The 19,635-nt window shown below is 44.8% G+C and overlaps 1 protein-coding gene across 1 annotated transcript in view; it reads left to right on the top strand.

Annotated features, from left to right (window-relative positions):
• SHANK2 (SH3 and multiple ankyrin repeat domains 2) overlaps positions 1 to 19,635 on the top strand; it is a 282,554-nt gene that overhangs the window by 97,258 nt on the left and 165,661 nt on the right. Inside the window, exon 10 of the mRNA XM_075281002.1 lies at positions 4,408 to 4,474. Within this exon, the coding sequence (XP_075137103.1) occupies positions 4,408 to 4,474 (67 nt within the window). The remainder of the gene's footprint in view (positions 1 to 4,407; positions 4,475 to 19,635) is intronic.

Here is a 19,635-nt window from a genome sequence, read left to right as displayed (position 1 = left end):
GCATCATAGCCCCCAGTAAAACAGTTGGGAAAACGCGGATAAATCTATTTATTTAGCAAATTATTATTTAGTGGTGACCACTTACATGCATCGGCGCTGCTGCAATCCAGACCATTACATTAAATCAGAGCTGGGCAATTTACATTATATATATATATATATATATATATATATATATATATATATACTTCATATATTTTAACATTGTGGGTTTTTCTGTCGCCTGGCGTAATTTAATTTCTGGGGAAGTAATGACATGCATCCGCTAAATCTTCCTTTGTAATCACCCCCGTGTACGAGCTAAATCACCAGAGTATAGCGCTCCCTTTATAGGCAACACATTTAATGGTTGTAATCTAAGCTGGTTATGATGATTGTGGATAAATGGTGCTTGTGATTGATTTGCTTCCCTATATTACAGGCATTAGTCCGGTGTGGGCAGCAATATAATATGACCTGTGCCGGTCACTAAGTAGACTTGGCCTACATGTGTTATAGTTGGAGGACCATATCTGTGTTTAATTTGCTAAATGCTCATTTGATTAATAAAATGCTGTAATAGAAGGTCGGGGCTCCAATTCTTTTGTTTGGATCTTCGTTTTTTAGTTTCTAGCAGACTTTTAGAGTGTGACCAGAATAAGTTTCCTTTATCTCCTGACTGCCAACAATATAGCCCATTCTTACCTTTCCTGTAGTAGGAGCCTTTTCAGATATACTGCCCTATACTGCAGAGACTCTGCACAAAACCAGTCTCCTTCTCCTCAGACAGCTGACCATATAACTCCTTCCTACTTCCCTGCAGTAGGAACCTTCTCAGCTATACTGCCATGTAAATCAGTCTCTTTCCCCCTCTGACAGCTAACCATATAGCCCCTTCTTACCTCCCTGCTGTATGAGTCTTCTCTGGTGTACTGTCGTGTACTATAGAGACTCTGCACAGAATCAGTCTCCTCCCCGCTCTGACAGCTGAAAATATAGACTCCTCTTACTTCCCTACAGTAGGAGTTTTCTCAGCTATACTGTCATGTATTGAAAAGACTCTGCACAGAATTAGTCTCCTTCCCCCTCTGACAGCTGACCATTTAGCCCCTTCTTACTTCTCTGCTGTAGGAGTAATCTCTGCTATACTGTTGCGTTCTGTAGAGACTCTGCACAGAATCAGTCTCCTCCCCCTATGACAGCTGACAATATAGCCCCTTCTTACATCCCTACAGTAGGAGTTTTCCCAGCTATACTGTCATGTATTGTAAAGACTCTGCACAGAATCAGTCTCCTTCCCCCTCTGACAGCTAACCATATAGCCCCTTCTTACTTACCTGCTGTATGAGTCTTCTCTGGTGTACTGTAGAGACTTTGCACGGAATTAGTCCCCTTCTGACAGCTACCATATAACCCCCTCTTACTTCCTTATAATAGGAGTTTGCTCAGTGATACTGTCATGTACTGTAGAGACTCTGCACAGAATCAATCTCCTTCCCCCTCTGACTATATAGCCCCTTCTTACTTCCCTTCAGTAGGGTTCTCTTCAGCTATACCGCCATAGACAAGAAGGGCAGAAACCTATTTCTTTTGGTTGCCCTGCAGAGAACAGAGAGTCACTATGCAGAGACCTGGATGTGGGGAGAGTGACTGAGCATGTGTGTCCACCAGTAAGCGGACAAGCACATTACATTGTTCGCAAGGTGGCGCCATAACTTATACTTTATAATAAGTAAATATCATAACTCTTCACTGGATTGTTCATTATTTTTGCCCAGTACAGTGAATATAACATGTAATGGTCGGACAACCCCTCTCTATCTCAGGACAATGAATACTGGGACATAAGAGCGTACACATCCTGGCAGATTGCTAGGCCGCCTTCTGATCTCACGCCACCTACAAACTCTTGGCTGGCAGCCTTATAAGTGAACCTGGAGGACTCTGTAATGAATAATTACAATGGGAATCTCAAGTTTTCCTTTGATTATTCATTAGGGCCTAAGTATCTCATCACCAGCGGGAGATCAGTCCTCCATTTTCACGAAAAGAGCATGTCACCATATGTAAACTGGGTTTCTGCGCGCTGCAAATTACCGTAGATCCTGGAAATCCTCACGTGTCCATTACTGCTTGTGCTGCCACATGGATTATGGAGTTTCCACGTCCCATTTCCCATCTGTAATGGTCCTTACGCCTGGGAATAAATCTTTGTAAACCAGCGGGAGAGAGCAGTAACTCCGCCATCCGTCTTTAATAGTTCCTAGCAGCTGTTTATCTCAGCGTTTAGCATTGTCAGGCCATTCCTCTCCGCCGCACCAGACGTTGGTTCACGGAGACATCTCGATTCAGCGCGTTCTTCAAGGGTGGCTGTTCCTTGACGTTTTGATTAGCACCTGTGGGACGTAACAATGGGAAGATGTCGTGTCAACATCAAACCAGGTAACAGGACTGAAAGGGAATCGGCAACAAGTCTCTGTCAAGTTGACAAAACATGGTGGAGCGTTGTTGTGAGATGAACAATGGAGAAAAAAAAAATCTCTGATAAATAGAAGTCCTGGGGTTGTTGTCTCGTTGCAAATTCCTTTCATCCTTTCCTTCATCAAAACCACCAATAGAGCTACCATTACAGCTCCTTCAAGGAAGGAAAGACCATGTGGTGTTCTTGGGATTCTTGTAGAGAAGAGAGAGGACCACACCTGGTTCGCTAGGACCACACCTATTGGGTGTAGAGTACTCGGAGGCCGGACACGTTAGACTTAGGCCGGCCCAACTATCTATTGTGAATGATATTTTTAACTGAACTTCATTAGGATTGTGTCGGTGGAGGAAAGGATCAGACCAGACCTGTGTGAATGTGGAGTTTGTTAGCAATCGTTGTCAACAGAAGGGGTGTTTGGTGCAGGGCTCTTGTTGGCCAATGTCGTCCATGTTGGTTGTCTTGGCCCAGCATCTAATTTGAGTGGAATTGTTGACTGAACTTCAATGGCAGATGATGGTGGAAGGAAATGATCGTACTGAACCAAGCTTGTATATGAGCGGACGTTCGATAGTAATAGTTGTCGAAAGAAGGGGTTCAGGAGTACTTATCGTAGACTAATGGCGGCCGTATGTGAACTCACTATTTTGGTGGTCTTAGCCAACCATCTAATTTGAATGGAATAGATGACTGAGCCATGACTGGCACGTGTTGGGGATTAAAGAATTGGGCCTCTACAAGGCAACAAGCAGAGGTGGGGTCCCAGTTAGGTAAGAGGGCCCACTCTGACTACTGAGGAGTTGAGTTAGCCAGTCAAAAAGACACTACCCTAGTCCACCAGGGATGTTGTAATGGGATGTGACTCCTTCAAGGCTCTATAGCACCTTTCATATTATCATTGATTCCTTTCCTGCCCTAGCCCATCAGGGATGTTAATATTGACTCCTTCACTGCACTAGACCACCAGGGAATATATCATTGATTCTTTCACTGGCCTAGCCCATCAGAGATGTTATTCATTTCCTAACTTCCATAACCCATAATGAATGCTACCGTTAATCCCTACATGACCAGGGATATTATCATTAACCATTTACCACCCTAGATCTGCCGAAATATTACCATTAACCCTTTGCTACCCTAGACTACCAGACAAGCGAGATAAAGATTATAGGGCTATTTTTCTCTGGACACTTTGACAGAAACCAACCCAAGTAAGTAGAGTTTATTGGATTCTATGGGTGTAGATCGTGCTAGGAATCCGATCATAGGAATCAATAACAAAGGAAGAAGAGGACGACAGAATTGGCCCAAGATGTATTGTGTGTAGGGTGAAGCAGACTCCAATCCCTTCTGTCCCAGTACTTAATGGAGGGCCCGTATGGGTCATTGCCCACCAAGGTTGTCACCCATTGATGAGTCTGCGTAGTTATAAAGTCATCTATTGTGGCGTAGCAGATGGCAGCTTTGGCACTCAGGCTGGTTGGCCCCTGTGAATGCTCCGGTGGTGACTATATTGATAATCGGCCATCTTTTTCATAAATAACTGGACTGAAAATGAGTTATCGCGGCAGATAATCCCGACGTGCTCTGGAGCCTGCCTGTGTCTATGTGTGTGGACTCGCAGCCATGATTTACAATTATAATTATCTTAAGCCCAAGGGTTACTCGCCTCATTTCAGCAAATAACCAATGCTCAGCACCTTCCGAGATGGTTTATTTAATAACAAAGCAATGGAGCGGAGGGGAGCAGATTAGGGGGTGCCAGGCTGCGGCAGATGCTGCTACTCTCCGCTGCTGGAGCCGAGCACAGCTGCCCGACTGCTGCAGGTACAGCTGCTGAGCGCACACGCTTTGCTGCTCGCTCCGCAACTCTTCACATTCATTTGCAGCGTATTAGACCCTCATATCCATCATCAGCGAGTGACATGATATTTTCTTTCTTGCAGGTCGCTATAATAGCCGGGAACTTCGAGCTTGCCGAGTTTATTAAAAACCACAAAGAAACTGATATTGGTAAGTAATGACATACATAATCTGTTTTGGGTGCATTGTATAATCTATTGAGATACCGCAGACATCCCAGGGCAAGAATCTAGTGCACAGAGGTGCAAGAGCTATAACACAGGGATAGAAAAATGATGAACTGTCTTTTGATATCCTCGACGTCAGATTGCTAGGATCTGACTCTCTGCACCCCCCACCGATCACTGTGCCCCATTCATTGTCTACCAGGTATAGCATTGTACTCTTAGTAGTGACTGTGCCTGGTATTGCCATTGAGTCCCAGTCCCTTGAATGGTACTGAATCGAGTGCACAGGGTTGCAAGAATGGTAACTGGTCTGTCTTTATGAGAGCAGATCGAATTCGACTCTCTGCACCCCAACCAATAACACTTTTATTAGAGACTGTGTCTGGTACTGTAATTGAGTCCCTTGAATGATACTGAGCTGTAGTACCAGGCACAACCACTAGTAACTGCCTACTGTCAGGATTTGGGCTCCCATTTATCTGATATTAATGGCCTATCCACAGTTCGCATGCATGTATATAGGTGTTTGGCTGAAAGCTAGTAAAGGGATTTTCTAGAACTAAAATATTGATAATCTATCCCTTGAATCGGTCATTAATATCTGATTGGTGTGAGTTTGGCACCCTGGACCCCACAGATCAGCTTATCAAAGTGCAATGGTACTATGGCGAGTGCCATTTCCACTTCACAGACCGAGTGACGTCGTATTTATCAGTCACACGACCTTGGTACCGTGCAAGGAAATAGGACTAGGCTGCAGTACCAAACACAACCACTATATAATTAGACAGTGCTGTGCTTACTAAGTACTGAAGAGACCATAGCGCTCATCCAAATAGTGCAATCCCTAAACACAGCTGATCAGTGTGTAAGTCCCCCAGCAACCTAATATGAATGCTTTATCCTAAGAATTTAAAGGTGAATGAGTTCCTTTAAAAGAGTTGTCCATTCATTAAAAAAATCACAAAATCTTGTTTTGTGCCGCTGTCAGGAGACGGGAACAAGACAGAGCATTCTGTGATAATATGACATGTGGCGTGCCAATCACATTGCTTGTTTTCCTGCAAGGATTAGCCCCCTCAGATGGTTCCCAAAGGGGTGCGGCTTAACCTTAGAATGGGGTAGAAGCAGCCGGAGAGTATAAAGGAGACGGCCATGAGGGTGTAACTTGGCGTTAGTGGGAGCACTTGATCCCCGCACGGTGTTGCTTCCTGCTAGCTCCATTGCCTGCAACCGTCTATCTTACCCATAGGGACTTTTATCACCGATGCAGGCCACCATCTCTAATACCACAAGGATCAAAGGGCTTATTACATTTATATAACATCATATTAAACTCTGAGCGCTATTATCAACTAGGCCTGTGTACAAGAACTATAGCCATGTATCTGTATCGTGAATCCTACTGTGCCTACTCCACCTTATCCAGTGCAATGAAGCAACCAGCAAGGGGAAGGCTGCAAATACAGGAGCTACTGACATGACCTAGAAATAATGGTCTCACAATGTGTCACCGGTGCACCATAGCAGTCTATTATAGTGACACTTCCAGCAGTATTTCCTGTAAATTAGACTCTGTAACACCACAACTGGATTTGCAATGATTATTTTTTTTCCAAGATATTAAACAAGGAAGCGGAAGGCTATAATGTCTATAAATCAAACAATGTAATATTGTACAAGACGCATTGTAAATCAACGGTGATAATGTACTATACTTTTAGTAATGTCATAAATCTATACGTCTCCATGTCTATACGTCTGCAGTCATTTGGCCTGCCACTTCCTGATTGCTTACCATGTTAGTAGGAAGCTGGAGAGGTGGAACGGAGCCAAATTTTCAAAAATTTTAATTTTTTGCACAAGTTTGTGCAAAATTTATGACTTTTTAAATTTTGCATTCTGCGTGCCAATTTCCTCAAAGGGCTGGCGCAGCAGGGTGAAGTGTTGGGCCAAGGCCAACAGTCCCATAAACTTTATCATCATTTGCTCCATTTTTTTTTGGCGTAAATGATACAAGGATCCCATGCCAGAAAATAGCTGGTGTGTAAATTTCTATTTAGGTGCACCAACCCCAGAGGATGCAGTTATTTTATGCATCTATTTATTTTATCCAAAATAAATATATACTTTGTATCTACAGCTCCTATTTAGACCTATGTACCTCCATGGTGACAGACTACAACCAACCTTGTGTAGTCAGATCCTGCAGTGTTTCTAAATTAGGTGCAAACTCCAACAGGGCAGGGATCTGACTACACAAGGTGGAGACAAATAGGTCTAAATAGGATGCAAAGTGTGTGTGTGGGGGGGATTATTTCGGCATATTTGTAGTAATATCAATGTAGCAGGAACCCTCTTGCTCTTTTCTTCCCTCCATACAGATAAAGCAAGCTTTATTTTCTATAGGTACGCGCCAAGATTCTTTAATAAAAGCTGCGCTGTCTGTACAAATGTCATATTTTTAATGCACAACAACTAAATCCTCTACGGGAACATATGAGAACATGAGAGGGAGTCTGTAACCAGCAGCCATATTGATAGGTTAGGGGGGGAGGTTGGTTGCACTGATTGGCAGCAGAGAATATGTCTTCTCCGTATTACATTGGCTGAACACTTCGTTCTGTTTCCCTTGTCCAAATACGCTCACCAGCAAACAGCAATTGCCAGGCTGCCCATCCTCGCTGATGCACGGCCTGTCCCTCAAATCCCCATATATTAATAATTTATAAGTCAGTAGTATATTACTGGCTGCACCACATCATTGCAGACATCTCATTGACTAACCATACGTCCTCCGCAGCTCCATATTTTACTACAGCTGTTTTTTGTATATTCATTTTCCATTGCTTGTATATTGCTAATATATTCCACGGTGCAGGACATAGATTATAATCTGGCTCTGTCTCCTGTATGAGGGGAATCTTTCTTGTATCTTGAGCAGACTGGGAGGATGTGTCAACTCCAGGTTGGATGAAAACCCAGTATCCCAGGGGCACAGAGGGACTAAGCACCGCTACACAGTATATAGAGCTCAGTACACTGTATACAGCTTCTGGTTCGTACACTGCCGAGGTGGCTCCTGGAACTGTAGCCCCACTCCCATTCACTTCAATAAGACTAGTGCTGCTTCCAGCACTCTGATGGCCAAAACAGGTGATTGACCAATCTGATACTGATGACGTACTCTTCAGATGTTGGACAACCCCCACACCGATCGATATGACCACCGCCGACCCGGCGGGAAGGGACCCTTGCTCAGCTGTGCCCAGCTGGCTACGGCGTGGGTTCTATCTTCCCTCTCTTCCCTTCAGCTCCGGAGTTGTGTAACGATCTGCGAGTGCCGGTGGCGTCCTAAGGCGGTTTTCGCCGGCAGACTCCCGCGGCACGCACATACCCAGGAGGACAAGTGAGAGTTTGTCTTTGAATCGTCATGAGAGGCATCAGAAACAAGGCACCCCGGGTTCTTCGCCGAATACGACCCAGCCGGGCTCCCCGCCCGAACCCTGGGCTTTGGCTCTTTGGCCGGCCCAGCGCCCAAGCGCACAGGTTGATCTCCGTAAGACCAACCATGCTTACTTGGCACCCGCCGGATGACCAGGAGACATCATTTCCATTTTGACCCAAGTCTTGGACCTCTCAACAACCAGTTAGCACCCTCCTTTGCACTGCAGATGGGTCCCTGCTCCTTTTGGATGGAGATTTTCTGCATTGTCTATATTCCCAGACTATCCATTTAGCTTTCAAGCATTGATCTGTTCCAAAAGATGGCGCTAGAGCAAGTTCTTCTTTTCCACTAAGGAGATCTTAGTTGCATCCTAGAAGATATGGACATAAAATTTTACAGGATCCAAAGCTATCGCCTCTCTTCATAGATCATCAAAGCATCTGTATGCAGAAAAGAAAGATCTATGAGAATTCCCCATCATAATGCTAGAGTGCAGGCCTACGCAGCTCACCAGGCCTCTTATGGATGGCGGTCTCATGACGGAGCCTTATTTCATGTGCGCTCTGCCAGTGGTTTACGTTTAATTGCTCTTCCTTTCCAATTCTCCATGGAGCGCAGATCTTAGGAGAGAATGCCAAGGATGGAAAATGTTTATTTGGCATTTTGATAATGAACGTGCCGTATTAAAATAGTCGCTGGATCATCAGATTTCTACATGACAGCAGATCGCTGCAGGAAAAAAGACTGCCCGAAATCTTTGGAGAATTGGTCAGCTATAATGGACACAAAGGCCGCAGCTCACAGTAACTGAGGGTCTGCATTGTGCGCCCGGATAACCAGTCATCACTTCTCCATTATAAAATAAACACAGAAGAGTTTGGAGATCCTGCAGCCAAGATTTAGCGCCTGTACACATGGCAGAGTTTCAAGTTGGTAGTTAGGTGGATTTTGCACCTGCAGCACGTCGAAGTAAATGGAGTGCAGGTCACTGGCACTCCATTCACAAGGAAATTGTAGGGGAAATTTCGATCCCTTGTCCTCGTGATCACTGGGGGACCCAACGTTTGGACCCGCATTGATCACTTATCCACTGTCCTGGACAAGCAGGACAACCTCTTAAAGCTCATACACCCGAGGGTAAAAACTGCAGCAGAAAGCTCTAAATATAGAGGGGCGAAAATGGAAGATACATAAAGATGGCGTGCTTGGTGCGGAAACAGTAGGTGGCGCTGCCTTTGCTTGATTTCATGCCCACTAGTGTTCATTTATTACCCCCTGGTGTTACTTTGACAACTTCTCTCACAACATTGCACTTCATCTTTCCAGAGATGATGTAAAGAATCCTCTTCGATATCGCTGCCTCTTATTGGCTGTCTGTGTACAAGAGGACCTGGGTGGTAAACCCTCTGAGCATGTGCGACCACCAACAATGGACGTTCTGAGAAGGAGTAAAAAGAATGGGGAGCACTGTAACAAATATTTAAGAGTACTAGCTAGACACAGGAGTTTTATCATCACTTTTATTGTGAACTTTAAGGGTTCGTTCACACTGGCACTAAGGGGGCAGATTATGGCGCATAATCCACATCACTATCCGCCCCCTCACAATGGTGGTCTATGTAGACCACTAGGCTGCCCTTTCTTCAGGCGGCTTCCGCGGCTCGTTGAGCCACAGCGTCCGCCTGGTGGCAGCAACCTCTGGAGTCGGCCCATTCATTTGAGCCTGCTCCGGAGGGGGAAGCCGCGACTGTCATGGCAGGCGGGTTTTGAACCGCTCGGTGCGAAAATCCGCCCTACCACCCTGTGTGAACTAAGCCTCAAAGGAGTTGTGCAGACTTACAACAGTGCCACACCTGACACCAGGTTGTATCTGGTATTGCATTTCAGTTCTGTTCACCTCAGAGAAGCTGAGCTGCAATACCAAACAACCCATGGACAAGAGTGGCGCTGTTTTCCAATTCTGGACAATAAAGGACATGGAAGAGGTTGATGCAGAGGCAGCTTTTCTGAACAATATTCACACAAGACACAAAAGTTGCAGAGATTTTGGAAACTGAAAATCAATTATATTCATCTAAATGGGGCCTGATTGGCAGGAGGCAAAAGAATTGGAAGAATGGGACAGGCCCTAAAATTTCTGCAACAAATCTGCCACGTGATTATAGCCTATGAGGGACATGGCTGTTCACACAGTACATATAGAGGGAGAAAATCTGTATTTAGAGGGACTGGCCAAGGGATGGAGAAAAGACCCAAAATCTGCATATCAGAGACCACCTTTCTAGGTGCGCTACATCTAATACATGTGCTGTTACTTTAACAATAGCTGCATCGCAATAATCTCTTTGATTGGGGAAGAAGCCTTGCTAGGCCAGACTAATGTTACAATCCTCAACTGTTAGTATCTGCAGTCGTTTGCTTCTGCCTGGTCCCTGCCACCAGTGTGATCTAGAAATATAAATACAGCCATGAATTATGTATCTGAGCTGCGCATGGCTCATTGTTGCAGATGGTTTTTGTGTCATAAATATTAAAAATGTAAAATATATATATATATATATATATATATATATATATATATATATATATATATAACTACATCTGGTGCCATCCGCGCTATGGCAGGAAAAACTGATTTTTTTTTTTTTTTTAGTGCATTGCAGAATATTTTAGAGTTAGAAGCAGATGTAATATTTACCAGGTCTGAGGATTTTCCATACATGGCATATACAGACATAAATATACATGGCAGCAAATGGAAGACAAGCCTGGATATTGAATAATTCCTTTAATATTTCATCTAATAATCCAGCAGTAATGTACTACGGTACTATGGACGTCTCCAAGGCGTAAAATTTTCCTGGGCCCACAATGCATAATACTGTAAGTGGGGCCCCCACTTAAAATGTGCTCACTATCATACTGGTGTATTATATTGTTGAGAGGTCTTCGGGCCCCTTTAGGCTGCAGGGCCTGATAGCAATTGCAAAAGTGCTGAACGGGAAGAAGGAGCCTTGTGACAAAATAGGTGACACAATATCGCCCATCGATGGCAGAAAAATGGGGTAGACGGGCTGATAAATTCCTTTCAATGTGACTATATAGCACATGGCTTTAAAGGGGTTTTAATGTTATGCCTTAAAGGGATCCTATCAATTTTTCTGCCTACCACGTAGGAATAGCCTTCTCCTACCTTTTAGATGTTTTCTCCATGCTTCCATTCGGTAAAAATCCCGATTTTCGTCTGTATGCAAATGAGTTCTCTCACAGCACTGGGGGCGGGCCCCAGCACTCAAACAGCACTGGGGGCGTCCCCAGTGCTGCAAGAGAACTCTCCAGCACCGCCTCCATCTTCTTCAAAAACGTGTCTTCTTCCGGCGCTGGCTTCAAACTTCTAGACCTCGGGCCTAGGGCAAAGCCGACTGCATAACCGCCGGCCACAAGAAAATGGTCGCTTACACGGTATTGTGGGCCACTTTCTTGTGGCCGGCGAGCATGCGAAGTCGGCTGCCCGAGGCCTAGAAGTTTGAATCCACTGCCGGAAGACAATGCGAAGAAGACCCGTTCCTGAAGAAGATGTAGGTGGCGCTGGAGAGTTCTCTCGCAGCATTGGGGACGCCCCCAGTGCTGTTTGAGCAGCATACTGACATACATTTGCATACTGACGAAAACCGGATTATATATCGAACGGCGGCACGGAGAAGACATCTAAAGGTAGGAGGAGAAGAATAGCCTTTCTTAAGGCTATTCCTATGTGTTAGACAGAAAAAACTGAGTTTTAATGACAGGATCCCTTTAAGAGGGCTGACTTGTTGATCAGTAAGATCCTACTGCTGGAACGTTCACCAATTACAAACGGGGGTCACGTTCCCCTGACTCAATGCAGTCACAGGCTGAGCATGCTCACTACTGCTCCATTCACTCTCTATGGGATTACTCGGTGTAGTGCTCAGCTATCTATGGCAGTGCCATAGGGAATGCATAGAGAGGCGGTGTGCATGCTGGACCTCCTTGAAAACTGTGGACATGGGGCCCCCTGATCTCATGACTGGAGGGCCCCAGTGATCAGACACCTATCTCTTATCCTGTAGATAGTTGACATATGTCAGTCTTGGACCAGTCCCTTAAATCCAGCACCTGTGGAACATAATACATGCCATATTATCAGATATTCTGGATTATAAGGGTTCAGATCTGTCAGAAGGAAACCCACAAGTAAACTTTGAACATGAAACATTTTATAACTTTCCCCTTTTTTAGAAACCTCAGAGGATTGAAAAGCAAAGTGTTTCATATTGACATCTACAACAAATCTGCATCAAAATCTGCACGTAACACTTTCCCCATATTCGTTGTATCCAAATTTGCTGCAAAAAATATCCCCCAAATGTGAATCTTCACTCGGGTCTTGGCTAAATTTGCACTTGGCAGAATCATACAAAATAGCAACAGATCTGTGATACGGTAGGAAGCCTTATGGGATTCCTCATTGTGTTCATGTTTTGGATTATCAGACTCTCTGGACTATCTGATTAGAGGAAAGTCCGTATATAATTCTCTATATACACCCGGGATCCTGAATCCCTCACCACATTGACCCGCATACCCTGCCCTATATAATTAGTTGCAGTTCCCGTCAATACATTTTTTATAGTTTTAGGGTAAGTAATGGATTAAAATCCAGTTGGGGGGGAATAAAAAAAAAAAGAAGTTAATCCCTGACTGTATCCATCCAGCTGTCTGCGAGTAAATGAGCACAGAAGGTTTAGGAAGCATGTGCTAAGCCTCGCATTTCTACTATGGCTGCTAAAAGATGGAGTCACAACGCCAGGGTGCCGGCGGACTTTACCAAGGCTTGCTGTAAAGCTAAGGCCGGACACATCACAAGATGATACCCCGTCTGCCCCCGGTTTGTTTTTGGTAGGGGGTGCTCCTGTGAGGCAGAGCCTGACCATATGGATTAGGTGACATGGGCTGTTCCTCTTCGTGCAAGAAAGGTTTGTTCCCTTCCGGATACGAGAGCGAGAAGCTTTGTTTCGCCGTGTGAGCCGTTGCATGTGTGTCTGTGTGTGCGAGTTTGTGTAGTTGATGAGCAGACTCACAAATTCTTGGATACCGTTGCTAGGTTTCTAGCCAGGAAGCCTCTATTCCTGTATACATGATGAGCGTGCGCTGGTCCGGGTGTCTCTCCAGAACATGTTCTCGCTGTTGCTTCTTCTTCTGCTTTTTTTTTTTTAATGTAATAATTCTAAAATTGTTTCTATAATTATAAGGCCTGCAGTAATTTCTGCAATCTGGCAGGGAGGAGCAGACAGATCTGCTGGAGGATGCAGATTACAGGAGCAGGGCGCTGTGTGGCATTAAATATGGCTTGTGTTTTTCTGCCATCCGCAGAGGATTTTCATTCATTGAATTTACAAGACTTTCGCCTAGGTTTCTTTGCATTGTTCGTTCGCATTGTTCGTTCGCATTAAGGAACGGTCTCGGGTTGTGTAAGATACAATAGAGTCAGAGTTTGGCACCTGCTGTATCTTGTGCTTTACTAACGTATGAGCAGTTGTGTATATTTACGTGGGACTCCTCTAAGGCCCCATTCACGCAGTATCTTTGGTCCATGTGCTAGGTGCTACTACAATTCCATAAAAACAGAACCTGCCACTACCTCCACCAACTCTATCTCTTTCCATCCATGCTTCTGATTCTAGTGCTATTGCAATTTTGTTCCTAACTTCCAATGATCCTGAGTAGAGATGAGCGAACACTGTTCGGATCAGCCGATCCAAACAGCACGCACCCATAGAAATGAATGGAAGCACCTGTGACGCTGACTTTGCCGGCGTCCGGCCGGCGTCACAGGTGCTTCCATTCATTTCTATGGGTGCGTGCTGTTTGGATCGGCTGATCCGAACGGTACTCGCTCATCTCTATTCCTGAGCAATCAGTGCTGTTAGTTTTGGCGTCCAATATGCTAATGAGACTGTCAAGTGGGCGGTGTCAGAAGCAGGCAAGCGATGATGGCTCTTACTCACACCACCACCTGACGTTAGGAAGTTTTGTTAGCATATCATTCACCAAACCTTAAGTGCACTGACTGCTCAGGAATGGCGTGGTTAGAGAAAAAATTCCAACTGCGCTGAAATAAGTGAAAGGTTATTGTTAATAGGCATCACCAACTCCAGCCCTTTTCACATTTTAATAGAGGCCCCACCACTGATTCCGGCACAGTTGATTTTTTTTCTCTAGCACCTACCGTTCCTGAGCAATCAGTGCTGTTACTTTTGGTGCTGGATATACTAACTAGACTCTCAAATGTCAAGTGGGTGAGGTCAGGCAGGAAAAGGGTGTGAAACAAAGCTTTGACACTGTCTTCCTCCTTTGACACGCCCCCTTGTCTACTCCTGTCTTACACTACCCACTTTACATTAGACTTCTAGTTATATCAGGCACTGAATCTAACAGCACCGACTGCTCAGGAATGGAGTGGGCTATTGAAAAAAATCCCAACTGTGCCGGAATCACTAGAGGGACGGCTATTGGTGGAGGGGGTATAAGGTATAATTTATATTTCCCCATGCACACAACTGTATTTTTGGTCTGCGTGCTATGCGTTCTTACAGATCCATAATAACAGATAACATACAGGCCCATTACTTCCGGTGGCCCCATGCACACAGCCAAATTTTTTACAGATCCACGTGGGGGCTGTAGGAGTGAGCTGCGCAATATAGAGCAGGTCCTAATCCTGTCCATCTTTGCAGCTTGGTCTTGTCTAGGGTTGAGCGATCGGGATCGGAAAAGATCGGATTCCGATCGGCGATCGAGCAAATTTCACGATCGAGATCGGCTGGAAAATGATCGGAAATCGGATTTTAAAATCGATCTTGAAATCTCAAGTTCGGCTCAACGCTAGTCTTGTCTGCACACAGAAGAGGCCATCTGGTTTTTCATCGTCCTGTCGTGTGTATGGGGCCATATTGTTAAAAGTTGTCAAGGAAATACTGTACACCAACAAAAATGGCAGGTCTTATGGGGTGTTAATGGTTTGCAGTGGTTAGTAACTAGCAAAATGCTCCAATGAAGGACAATCGTTATACCATTGACAGTCAAGGCTTGATGCCCAAAGAAGCGTTGTTGTAGTACAAATCGATGCCTACGGGTTGCTTAGTCTTGGACCATTCTCATGCTCACCTGTGTCCAAGGCCAAAAGAACATACAATAAACATGTATCAGAACTGGACCATGAAGCAATGGAAGAATATAGCCTGGTCTGAATCACGTGTTGCACCCACCTGTCCACGGGATGTATGTACATCACTTACCTAGGGAAGACGTAGCACCAGGGGGCGCTACAGGAAGAAGACTCCAAGGCAGTATGATAGTCTGGATTCTGCTAAGAAACCTTGTGTCTTGTTGTGATGTGGATGTTACCATTAAACATATCACCTACCTAACCATTGTACAGACCAAGTCCTCCCCATTCATTGCTATGGCATTAGACAGTTCAGCAGCATATTGTCCTGGCTACATTGCAAAAACGGAAGTCAGGAATAAGAGATGAAGGTGATGACTTGGCTCCAAATTCCGCAGATCTCAATCTGAGCAATCATTGATAAGATTTGCTGGAAATCAAGTCTGATGCCTGGAGGCCGCACCGAGCATCTTCCAGGACTCTCTAGATCTGCTGCTGACATCTTGGGCCACATCTCACAGAGATCTTGTGTACAAGGAGGAATTACATAATTTAGAAAGATGGTTAAAAAGTTACGTCTGATCAGCTTAAAGCTATATCTATGTCCAGGCTGAATGTAGCCCTGCAGGTTCTTCCGGTGCTCTAAAGTCGGCCCTAACCTGACTGTTGTGTAACCTCTGTTGTGTGCACACACCTTGCATCATGTCTCCTCACCTCGCCAGGACTGCCGGCTACAAACTCCTCTGACATGAAATGCAAATAATGACTGTAACCTCTAATGTGGCTCAGAAGATGTGATGTGCAAAGACAAAAAACATCTGCTTCCCGAGACGCACGGGCGAACAGTTTTATGCTCAGAGCCTTATATCTGATGGAGAATAACATGCTTAAAATTAGCTAAATATTACCCACACTTGCCCTGGATTTCTATTAACCCCTGCCCTGCCGCCTGCAAACATCGCCACTCTTTATTGGCCCCATTCTGCTTCTGCGTGGTCGACGTCCGATGACCAGACTCGGTATATATATAATGCGGCATTTCTGCATCGTTTCGGCTCAGTCCTGTGCTCCGGGTCCTGGGGCAGGTCACTCCCAGCGCTGCCAGGGTTAATACTTATAAGTAGATGAATTGCTTACAGCTGGGCAGACAATTTGGCGATATCTAATGTGGCAGAAAACTCTTCGGAGGAAGATGTTACCCAAGGATATGGAAGTTCTGGGTTGGCCTGAAGTTCCAATGGTTGCCATGGCATCACAAATTATGTGGTAATCGCGCTCGAAATAGTCTAAGGCTGCAACCTCATGAGATTATATGCATTTGTGTAGCTTGCTTTACTTCCTTGTTAGCTTATGGAGAGGTGGCTTGTGCTGTCCGTTATGCTGACTTATTGTCTCGTTCCTTCACAGTAGAGACCATGGCAGCCTTAAAGAAAGAATTCTGTTTCGTTGCCTCATTAGGCTGAGGTTTTCCGTAGGTTAGATGTAGGCCTCATGGACTCTAGCCACTAAAAACCCCCCAAGCGTGTTCTTTGTAGAATTTGTGGTTGTCACAAACCTTGGAGAAGATGGTGTGGACCCATTGGGTTCTTACGGATTTGGCATTGGGCAAGCCTTTGTAGAATCTGTGGTTGTCACAAACCTTGGAGGAGATGGTGTGGACCCATTGGGTTCTTATGGCTTTGGCATTTGGCTAAAACATGGCACAGCATCTAAGGGATTGTGAGTTATTGACCCCAGGATGGCTGGAGTTTCCACAAAGAAGCCTCGGAATAGTCTTCATTAGTTCTTATTCAGATATTCCAAGAAACTTGGTCCACATCTCGGACTCAAAGCGGCTTGACTCACAGCATCAAAGTGATTTTTGAGAGTGCGAGTTCCCGAACTACTGCAACCCTACCACAGGCCTATAGGCCGGCATTATTGCAACTTTCTCTCCTCTTCCCATAAAGAATACATGTATTCTCGGCCAACATCCATTTAGATCAGGAAAGCTAGCTCGCTAGTTCCGCTATCACCCAAGTCGTCTTATTCCATTTTAGTAAAACAGTAGTATAATCACAAATCCCTCCCCTCTGCTAACAGGAAGTTACATGTTATTGTGATTGGCCAATCAGTGGCTGCTTACAGGTAACCGCCCCTTCCTGTCCTAGAGACACCTACCGAGTAGATGTAAAGCATTGCATCATCGGACTTCAGGTCATGAATCAAACCAGGGGACAGATTCTGCTTCTTGGTTAGAAGGTCTCTACCGCCATCTTGTATACCATGTAAATTAGATAAGCGTTGAAATTCTGACTTCAATCTTTATTTCAGAGCCTTCTCATAGACCCCGCACAACGTGGTGATATTAGCCCTGCCAAGTCAGCTTGAGAACATATACGCTTAAAGGTTAGACGAGACGTTCCGTCTTAATTAGTTCTTAAAAATAAAATCTGAAATGAATCGGAATAATAGGATGATAAACAGCGCTCATAAGTGCCGAGGCCTCGCCATGATTTGTCATGTAGTGTATAGATCCGCTTCATCACTAGTACTGATGTGATGGCTGGCTTTAGGTGACTGTAGAATAATCCACATCAGTAATGACTTACCACCCCTGGTTTACGCATCATTTTTAGGATCAAAGAAGACCGTTTAAAAGTGATGTTTGGTTTAGGTCAGCTTTACAATAGGTGATAAGTGTCAGGTCAGAGGAGTCTGACCCCAATCATGAGAATAGATGGTTTGTGTTGCCCAACTCGAATGGAACAGATAACCGAGCGCTGAAAATGTCCGACTCCTCTGTTCAGTTGGGTCACGTCCATAGTGACCTCCTGGGAATTGCAGGTCTTTCCGTTCTCTCCAGGGTTTGCCCATCTCAGACACTTATTGCATGGACTATACCACACAGTATCTCCTTGGAGGATACACATACTTGTTGCAAAGCCATCAGGGCAGTACAACCATTGCGGTCTTGTCACAGCTCAGCTCAGTGGGAAGAGGGCTCAACAGTGATGTCAGTGCATTGAATACTAATGAAGCGGCCATCAAAATGCCAGCATTCCCGGGGCAACACGGTGGCTCAGTGGTTAGCACTGCAGCCTTGCAGTGCTGGAGTCCTGGGTTCGAATCCTGCCAGGAACAAGATCTACAAGGAGTTTGTATGTTCTACCCGTGTTTGCGTGCATTTCCTCCCATCCTGCAAAGACATACTGAAGGAAAAATACTAGGAAAATAAATGTACATTGCTGCAATCTACATAAAAAAAAAAAGATGCCAGCATTCCCCACTTTGAAAGATAGGCAGATCCCCTATGTAAGGTTTTATATTAGTTATTATCTCACAGGGTCTATTCGGGGTCTTAAACTCAGTACCTCCTGCATGGGGTGCAGACCCCCTGACAGTTGAGCCATAGGCTCAACGATTCTTAATGAGATTTTCTCTTACTAAAAGCCACAATAGTATTTTTGCTTCCATGTATAATATACAGGTATCTAATAGATCATGCATGTAAAGAAGAGAAATTAGAAATTTGCCTGAATGGGGTCCTGAAATTCTTCACTGCCACTGCTGATGATTAGACCTACACTGTCACACAGTTTTAAAGGAAAAGATGACCATGCAGCCTCCCTAACTATATATAGAACATCTTAGATTATTTAGAAGAATACAGAGATACAGAGAGAAGAATAATTACACTGTCCTTCCAAAAGGCAGAGAGGCTACTGTCTCTAGCTGCCCGCGTGATGCTGTGCTCGAGGCGTTATGGGATCAATAGCAAAGCACAAGTTGCTGCTGATGATTAGACAGCTCTTTCATACAGTTATAATGGAAAAGTTATTGCAGCCTCCCTGACTGTATCTTTGTCATCTCTCATTGAGTAGAATATAGCGAGAAGGATAACTAGACTGTACTCCCAGCAGGCAAAGACGGCACTGCCTGTAGCTGCTTGTATGATGTTATGGGACTGATAGCACAAAGAAATCTAAAAATCAAGATGTGTCTATTGTCTATGGCAGGGTTACCTTCGGCTCTCAAGCTGCTGTGAAACTACAACTCCCATCATGCTCCATTCACTTCCATGGGGGTTCCAAGAATAGCAGAGCAAGTATGCATGCTGGGAGTTGTAGTTTTGCAACAGCCGTACGTTCCCTACCCCCTGGTCTATGGTGTCTCTGGAAAGTATATGAGTCCATTTGGTCCATACTCTACTATCTGAAGAAAACTGAGCGACCTCTATGTATCCATAGGCTCCAGAAACATAATTTACAGAAAGGGCAGATACTTAAGTATCTCTGATTGCTGACCTCTTGACCCAGAGGCTTTGATCCATCACGGGCCGGGCGTTCTTCACATGTATGGAGACTTATTTTGGTGTGTTGGTAGATCCTGACGTTTTGTCTCTGGAACAATGTGTCTCCTCTCTAGATTTCACACACAATCGCACTTCTCCTTTGTGTTGTTTCCTCAGCCGTCCACCTACACATGTATAAGTTTTCACTCAGTGGGATTTGTTACTTGGAACAAA

The sequence above is a fragment of the Leptodactylus fuscus genome, chromosome 7, assembly GCF_031893055.1.
Source record: "Leptodactylus fuscus isolate aLepFus1 chromosome 7, aLepFus1.hap2, whole genome shotgun sequence".
In the NCBI taxonomy this organism is placed as follows: domain Eukaryota; kingdom Metazoa; phylum Chordata; class Amphibia; order Anura; family Leptodactylidae; genus Leptodactylus; species Leptodactylus fuscus.
Note: the sequence above shows the minus strand (reverse complement) of the source record. Positions and strands in the feature narration are given on the sequence as shown.